Source organism: Carlito syrichta, unplaced genomic scaffold (genome assembly GCF_000164805.1).
Source record: "Carlito syrichta isolate Samal-C Ts95f unplaced genomic scaffold, Tarsius_syrichta-2.0.1 Scaffold194589, whole genome shotgun sequence".
Lineage (NCBI taxonomy): Eukaryota > Metazoa > Chordata > Mammalia > Primates > Tarsiidae > Carlito > Carlito syrichta.
This window is the reverse complement of record NW_007138685.1, coordinates 70,186-79,222: the sequence shown is the minus strand read 5'-3', so window position 1 is coordinate 79,222 and position 9,037 is coordinate 70,186. Positions and strand designations below refer to the sequence as shown.

At 38.1% G+C, this 9,037-nt stretch overlaps 1 protein-coding gene across 4 annotated transcripts in view; it reads right to left on the bottom strand.

Moving 5' to 3' along the window:
• MAP9 (microtubule associated protein 9) overlaps positions 1–8,442 on the bottom strand; it is a 29,899-nt gene extending 21,457 nt beyond the window's left edge. The window contains exons 1-4 of one of the 4 annotated variants that reach the window (XM_008051547.2): positions 8,296–8,442; positions 7,448–7,589; positions 5,663–5,747; positions 3,888–4,208 (exon numbers count right to left, since the gene is read on the bottom strand). In XM_008051547.2, the coding sequence (XP_008049738.1) occupies positions 3,888–4,208; positions 5,663–5,747; positions 7,448–7,522 (481 nt within the window). In that variant the 5' untranslated portion in view covers positions 7,523–7,589; positions 8,296–8,442. Of the gene's footprint in view, positions 1–3,887; positions 4,209–5,662; positions 5,748–7,447; positions 7,590–7,949; positions 8,041–8,295 lie in introns of those variants that run through there. The other 3 variants (XM_008051548.2, XM_008051549.2, XM_008051550.2) reach the window with 3 other exon arrangements.
• Positions 8,443–9,037: the final 595 nt, after the last annotated feature.

Genomic DNA, 9,037 nt, shown 5'->3' with positions numbered 1-9,037 from the left:
TGTAGAGATGAGGTCTTGCTGCCCAGGCGGGTCTCAAACCCGCGGGCTCAGGCAATCCATTCACCTCAGCCTCCCAAAGGCGCAGGATTACAGGCTGAGCCACCGAGCCCGGCTAAAATACAGTATTTTTTATTATAGATGCTATCTATGTTGTCCAGTAGACCTCTAGAAGCTGTTCGTTGTGCATAATTAAAACTTTACACCTGTTGAACAGCAACTCCAGACTTCCTCCTAGCCCATGGCAACCACCTTCTCTACTCTAGAGAACAGAATGTTTCTATGTTTGAGTATTTTAGACACCTCATATTTGAATCTTGGCTCTGACACTTACTAGCTCTGTCACCTTACACAAATCACTTAACTGCCACACACCTTGAAGGTTTCCCCATTGATAAAATTAGCTAACAAGTCCTAAGGTGCCTGTCAGACCTGAGTGAAATTAAAGTGAAAAGTATGGTGCCTGATACACGATAAGTGCTCAATGAACATTAACAACTGTGGTAAACATTTTTCTTTTCTTCTCTTTTTTTGATTTGTCTATCAATTCTGTTTTCTTTGGGGTAGTTTCTCCTACATTACATCTATGTGGTGTTGGCAGAATAACAAATATTTCCTCTATATACAATGAGAAGGGTGGGCCTGGGATACAGCCCCATCCCCAGTTTAACACAGAAACTTCAAGTCCTCTGTCCTCAGCAGGAGGTCCAGAGGTCAGGCATGTGCACCACCATTTTTCTATTCGGAGTTGGATCACAGGCCTTTTAGGTCATAGAGATCAAAGAATGTAATTTGGAGACTATTTGTGGCTTTCTTGTCTGCCATATAAAGGATTATCTAAGAAAAAGAGGACAAATGATAGAAAAATAGGACCAGGAAACAAAAGAACTGGGGCTGTGGGACAGAAAGAGAGAGTCAGAGAGTTGGGGAGGAAGGGCAGAAGCCAAAAGGAGAAAAGAGAGAATCCAAATGGTATCCTAAAAAGCACTGAGTCCCTAAATTTAATCACACCTAAAGCAAGGCCTTTTGACCGCCATGCTCAATGAGATGATGAAATTCCATTTCCATTCAAGTTTGTTGGAGTTGGGTCACTTTCAACCAAGAGTCCTGACTTTGGCTACTACTTGTCACTATCATCGCTGTTATCACCCTCTCTTCAGGAAGCCTTCCCTGATGCCCTCAGGTACACACGCATGCCCATGTTCCTGTGTTACCACTTATCTTTTTTATACCTTCCAACAAGATTGTAATATCTTGGATGACTGGTACTTTGTATTTTCAATGTTATATTCTTAGTTACTATCGCAGTGCTTATGACAAAATAAAACATAATCACAATAAACATATGAAGATAAATAGAACAATTTGGTTATAAACAAATGCTAAATAATAAAATGAATACTCCAAATATTTATAGAGAGCTTTAATTTATGCCAGTATTATTCTAAGCACTTCAAATATGTGAGCTCATTTAATTGTTTCAAATTTCTAAAAGTGGTTCAAATATGATCCCTGCTTTTAAAGACGAATAAAATGAGAACTAAGAGGTCTCATATGAGCCCAAGGTCACAAACTCTAGTAAGCTGCAGATCTGGGACTAAAAAATAAGAACTCTGACTCTAAAGTTCATGACTTTAGTCATTTTAAGGGCATGGTGGCTCACACCTATAATCTCAGCTCTTTGGGAGACCAAGGAGAGAGGACTGCCTGACCTCATGAGTTCGAGACCAGCCTGGGCATCTTGGCGAGACCTCATCTCTACAATAAATCAAAAAATTAGCCGGGCGTGGTGGCACATGCCAGTAGTTCCAGCTACTTGGAAGGCTGAGGCAGAAGGATCGCCTAAACCTGGCAGGTCGAGGCTGTGGTGGCCGTGAGTGTGCCTAGGCAACAGAGTGAGACTCCAACTCAAAAAAAAAAAAAAAAAAACATGAAAATATGCTCGGCAAAAAGTAGTTTCTACAATCACTACTCATATGACAATTGCTTTATAAAGTGAAAATCTGGTTATTGTACTTTTACAAAAGACAAACAAGAACAGAGAAAATCTTCCAAGTTCTAGTATTTTTATAAAGCATTACTTGCTACTCAGCAATATCTTGCCACCTTAAAAATATTGAGTTCCAAATACACTGTATAAAGAAAAGTCAAATAATAGAGAAGGACAAAGTTAACTCTAGAACCACACTCCTTCTTTCACAAATAGATCATCATTCATATATTCACTTAATAAATTCTATACACCGGTCATTATCTTAGAGCTACCTCAATTTTCATTTTTTTACATGAAGAACCTGGAAATAATGACTTAAATAAATTGTATACCAAAATTCCACTTCCGGAAGTATTGTCAAATTCTCAGAAACAAACAAAAAAGCCTATGCTTTTAAAAAATGCTTTATTTCATAATTAAATGTATCAGATTACCTATTTAGCTATTTATTTTTATATTACACATACTGAATATAATATTGCATATATAACTAAGCAGAGCATTTGAATTCTGGTGCCACCTTGTGGTTAAGACAGTAATTATTTCCTTATTTATTTTAACTCGCTATACAGGTTTTTTTTTTTTAATTAAATAATGAAATAGGTGAATATTGCTTTGCTATCCACTAAAAATTTCTAGTTATATATGTCTCCCTGTCCCAGATCAACTTTTAGCTGCTATATGCTCACATTTTCTTAATAGCCAAGTTCAATTATGTTCTCATTTTCTCCATCTTTAATTTCACTTACTACATTGGGAAGGTATTAGCAAGTTAATTCTGCTTTATTATGTCTTGTGTTTGCATTTTTGTAGCTTTTAGTTTATGAGGCACATTTCAATACATTTGCAAAATAATTCTAAAAAGACTTAACCTATTTGCTGAAAGTCATACATAATACACAGTGGCTTTTTCTCCAGTGTCCTCGACATTATTCTAGTGTTCTTTGCTGTGCTTATATATCTCCTCATTTCAAAGTTAATGGGAATTGTATTGGGCGTAGGGGGAGGAAAGGAGTCGTTTCCTAATAAATGTCTGAAACTTTTGTCTGTTACCAGTGATACCTAACATGTAAAGTATAAAATATTTACCAGCACTGTATTTACTGAGAATATAATAGAAAAAAAACTTTATGACGGTGAATGTCAACTAATATTTTCTTTATAAAACAGAAAGGAGACTGGAAGGCACTAAACCTCCAATCTTGCATGCACAAGTTCCTCTGTGGTAGCTCAGGGCACTTCAGAGGGATTAGTCCCTGCTTCATTCTATTTGTTCTACCGTGTTTGAAGTTCAGTAGAATTGTGAGAAGAACTACTGTAGTCACACCAGAAAAGTCACACCAGGAACTTCCCGTTGGAAAATTGAATCTTAGTAGGTTTTCCTAAGTAATAAAGAGATCAACTGGAAATTCTTTTATCTTAGAGAGCCTGGAGGCTTCAACAAACAACAGCAGCAACAACAAATCCTCTCTTCAAATAAAAATGTCAAAAAAACTTTCTGGCAAAATGTTAGTATGGAAATAATTGTTTTAAGGATTAGTCCCAATGATGCTAAAACTCTAATTTCAGTAGTGTGAAGAACTTTAGAAAGGATTCCATTCCACCCCTAAGAATAAAATTGAAGCTCCCAGGCCTAGGTATTCTGGGATCTGCAGCTCTGGATGGCTACAGGTGCTCTGGCTTTTTATCAGGGATCAGCAAACATGTAAGACTGAATATACAACTGGACATCAGCATTATGGGTTTTCTCTATGGTTCTATTATTTTGATTTATGTCAGTAAAATTGAAAAATTAAGTCTGACTTTTTTCCCCCTTAAATATATGCTAGCTAACATGGGACTGATTATCTTAAAATAAATTTTCAAGAAATGCAATTATAGTAATATAACAAATTACCTGAAGATGCGCTTTGAATTGAAAGAATTCTAGGTTTAGGTTTCATTTTAATTTTTTCTTTTTCAGCTTCTTGGTCTTTATTTGGAGAGTCAGATAAGGAATTTACAACCATGTCTTCACAACCATCAGATGCCTTTTCCTCATCATTACTGATGGCACATACTGGTTCATCTTTGGTTATATCACTGTTTGATTTCATGGTTTTCAAAAAAGACGGCCTTGAATAATTCTTTTCTTCATCGTCTGATAGATGAAAATCATTCACTTTTTTCTTAACTGAGTTTTCATCTATTGAAGTGTCAGAAAAATCACCTAATGAAACTGAAAAATGGAAAAGAAAAATGTTTTCAACAGTATTTTCTAAAATCATCAATGTTCATTAGTTTTAAAAATAAGATTACCTTTATAGACTAGAAATGAAATTCCAAAACCGAATATTTGTAAACTAGATTTGCAGCTCTAAAAAAATAACTAACTCAGGTATGTTTCATCAGCATTTATGAAATAAAAATTTCAATTTTATTAATTTATTCAAAATATATTTACTGAGTGTTTAAGGCATGCCAAACACTGTGCTTGCTCTGGAAAAAGCTATCCAGAGGTCCCTAAAAAAATAAGAGTCAACCACGGGACATTTAAATTGAATTTTGAACTGCAAAACTTTTATTTACAATTTCATCATATATAATCAAGAACATTTATAACTGCAAGAATTTAACTAGTACTTTGCTATTTATATCTTTCCCCAAAACTATTTTGGAAGTGCAATTCCCTCTATACCAGATTATTAGACTTCACTAAGAATTATAAAGAAACCTAACTTAACTACATAGCAGTGGTTTAACTATGATTTCACTATAATTCTGATTATTTTTACAGAAAACAATAACAGGTATTCACTACATTTTTAAAGAAGAAAACACTGAAGTTAAAGTTTAGAATTCTGCATTCTTACAACTAAAACTAAATGTTAATATTTTTACATAACCAAAAGAAACCAAATTATATTATAACAGTACTGATATATAAAATATGAAGAGTCTGTGTTTTTAAAACTGATTCCTTAAAGCCAAAAATAATCTGATTTATAACAAGCATTATAAAGTACTTCTGATATGCACCAAAGTTTAGTTCTTTAGGCCCTTATTGCTAACTAGTTATAGGGCCTCTTGGGGTTGACTTTAAAGAAGAACTTGTCTTTTCCAGTGTGGTTTATCACCAACAATCATCCTTTTTTTGAGTTGGAGTTTCACACCGTCGCCCAGACTGGAGTGCAGTGGCCACTCCCGGCCACTGCAGCCTCGACCCACTGGGCTCCGGCAATCCTTCCACCTCAGCCTTTCGAGTAGCCGGAATTACAGGCGCGCTACCACGCCCGGCTGATTTTTTATTTATTGTAGAGATGAGGTCTCACCAAGTTGCCCAGGCGGGTCTCGAACCAGCGGGCTCAGGCAATCCACTCACCTCAGCCCCCCAAAGGCGCGGGATTACAAGCTGAGCCACTGAGCCGGGCTGACAATCATCCTTTTAATGAAAACCTGCTGTCAATTAATTTATATTTTCATATACACATTCAGAAACAACTAAGGACAATCATACAACCTCTCGAAAATTAAGAGTGGCTTTCTACTCATTGAAAAGTTGAAAATCTAAAACTAGTGAATTCATAGTTATTATTATAACAGAAGTGGTTTTTGGGGATGGAGTGGACAAAATGTAAAACCAAAGAAGCAAAAGGAAAAAGAGGAGTTTAACTTATCACTACTGTCACATACCAATCTCATCACTGTCGAAGTCATCTGAGTATTCAGAACTCCTTTGTCTTGCTGAGCGAGCTGTAATTGCTCTTATTAATTCATCCTGAAATGAGATAATTAAAATCAATTCCTATCCAAAGTGAAAAGGTCTTATATTTAGCAGTAATTCTTTAAACTTTTAATAGTTCTTTAAATTATTAATAATGCTTTATTAATAATGTTTTTCAAACTTAGATTTCATTCATCTAACAAACAATTCACTACAAGCCTACTTGATGCCATGCACATATGCGCTCTGGTTCAACATAAAGCATCGCAGACGATAGTGCTCCCTTATGGAGCTTGCAGCTAAACTGGAGGAGATGGACAGTATAAAAAAATGGCAAGTTATAACTGAAAGGACATGAGATGGAATCAATAAAGAGCAGCCATTTTGACACTGCCTAGTCCTGTCATATTCTCTTAACATTATTTAGTTTGCCCTCTAATCAAAGACAGAATCAGTTCCTCACAGGTAGCTGTTGATAATTGTTTTACAATTCCTCCCTAGCTTGTTTTGTACTAATTAGCTTTTATATTCCAAGTTTTATATAAGAAGCAAGCTAACCTAAAAAACCTTTCATGATCTTCCTGACACATACCCCATCGACATGGCAATGGTCATGTGACTAACCCACTGCCTGCCATCTGTCACTTGACATCAGTACCTGTGCTTACCTGCCTTTCCTGATGATGTGAAGCAGACCACCAACCAATCACCTTAACGACCCATCTCCATTAAAGAGAAGGTTTAAAAGCATTCAACCTCAAGCAGCCATTGGCCATTGCTTTGCTGAACTCTGATGGGACCACATGGTTCTTTGAGCTATGGTCACCATGTTTCCAAGCTTTGGCTTGGGGAGGTGAATCTCCTCTCTCTCTCTCTCTAAAATTTACATTCTAAATAAACTACATTTTCTAATCTAACTTCTCTGCAATTCTTTGCCTCTCATATATGGTACCAGATCAGAGAGTAATGAACAAGAAAGGATTCACTTTAAATAAAATTTATAAGTAACTGGCATTTTGACAGAAATTCATATTTTTAAGAGGTTTTGAGCCAGACACAGTGGCTCACATCCCAGCACTTTGGAAGACCAAGGTGGGAGGATTACTTAAGCCCAAGAATTCAAGACCTGCCTAGAAAACATAGCGAGACCTTGTCTCTACAAAAAAGCAAAAAATAAAACAATTAACTGGGCATGGGGGCCCATGCCTATATTCCCAGCTACTTGGGATGCTGAGGCAGAAAGAATGCCTAAGCCCAGGAGTTCAAGGCTGCAGTGATCCAAGATCATGACTGCATTCCAGCCCGGGTCAAACTTAAAAAAAAAAGAGAGAGAGAGAGCACACATGCAAGTACGCGTGCACGCACACTTTTGCCTGGGCATACTGCAGAAACGAATGCAATCAATACTGCAGGTTTAGTGGTTGAGTTCAAAATTGTGATGACCCAATACAGAAAATTTAAATATCACACGACAATAGAAAATAAGTTTGTATATAAAATAGCAATTTAAAATCACTATATAACTTAATTCAGTAAGAACTTAGTATTGAGGTTATTTTGATAATCTTAAAGCCACATAGGAGGGTTAATAATACTGAATGAGGCCCAAACATGATCATTGCAAAATCTCCTAAAGATATAAGATATACTCCTGCTTTAATCTAGAATTGTTCCCATAATCATCAGGTCCAATTCCTAATATAATATTAACATTATAAAATCATTCAAAATAAAAATGCTTCCAAATACTTTACCTGGAAAGTAGTTCTCTTGGCAACTCTTGGACTCTCTGTATATGCCAAAGTTGTGCTAAAAACTTCATCAGACATAGTGCTTTTTTTTTTTTTACCTTTATAAAGTAGCTAATAAATGAAGTAATTCAATTTCTAATAATGGCTGAAATATAAAAAAAAGAAATCAGACTTTTCATGCTTGAGGATTTCTATTCCTACACTTAATGCCACACAAAACCAAACCAAATAAGAAAAGCATCTCATGTGAACATTGAGCTACAATCCTCACTTAAAAATGTAAACAGAGTACTTGTAAAGACATTCCATATTCTCACAAGCTTGTTTCCAAATAAAACAAAATTCAGATGAAAGTTATCCTTACATAGTTTTGTACCTATTTGAAGAATCAGCAGATAAAAGATCGTAACAGGTTAATAATATGGTAAAGTGTTGCCAATTACAACAGAACACCTTGTCACCTTTCATTCGAAAAAGTGAAACACTGCCTACAAAACAGTCATACCTTATTTAAAAGGCTACCAAGAAGTCAGACAGCGTAAAAGCTAGGAGCACCGCCAAAAAATATTTGCTTATAGCGCTATTCAAGGAAAAAAGAACACAATGCGAAACCATGGATAGCCAGCGGTAATTTTTACAAGCCACTCCGCTCCCTCGCAAAAAATGGTGACAGGGAGAGGTAAAACAGAATGACGGAATTTTCACGCTGAGCAGCATTAAAATCGTTTCTGGCGCTGGAAGCCAAGAAGCCGGGCCTGGGCCGCAGGGCCGCCGCAGCACCGCGCCCACAGCCCCCGCCCGGCCAGGTGGCGCCCGGCCCCTGCCGCGCTAACGCCCCACGCACGCCAGACCTCGCACCGAGCGAAGTCTCCGTCCGGCTCCTCTGCAGCCTCCGCGTCCCTCTTTCCGTACCCCGCGACCTTGAGAACCCAGAGGCTGGCCTCCAGCAGCAGCCTCCTGCCGTGGCCTGGCAGCGCTGAAGCAACCGACACCGGGAACCGCGAGGAGGCGGAGCTAAATGCGGAGGTGGGAGGCGGTTGCTAGGAAACAGCGTCGCCGGGAGGACGTGACTTCCGCATCGCCAGGTCTCTCGGGTACCCAACGCCTCCCTTCGGCCCAGGCGTCGCTGGGCAACAACCCAGACGGAGGAAGTGACGTCACCCTCCTGGATCTTGGGAGAGGGGTGCCGTATCCGCTGGGCGCTTCTGCTGTTGCCTAGGAGACAGGACCCGCCCAACTTTTGCGGAAAGAGTAGGGATGCTTAAATGCAAATGTTGCCGATGAAGTGCATTCGACGTTTTGCCACAGGTAGGACACGAAGATCCGTGAATCGAAGTAGCGTGTCAGTGGATGGGACAGAATAGCACGGTAGTGACATTTGCAGCCCTTGGAGTCAGACTACACGTTTGAAATTTGACAGCTTCTTTACACACACGGATGTCGCAAGTTTAGGTCTTTATGCCTTCTTTTCTTCTTCTGAGAAAAGAAGTAATAATAATAGTCACCTAAAGGGTTCCTGTGAGTTTGAACAAAATAATGCAGGTGGAACACTCAGAAGAGTAATTTCAGTCAGTATTAGATGTGCAAAAGGCC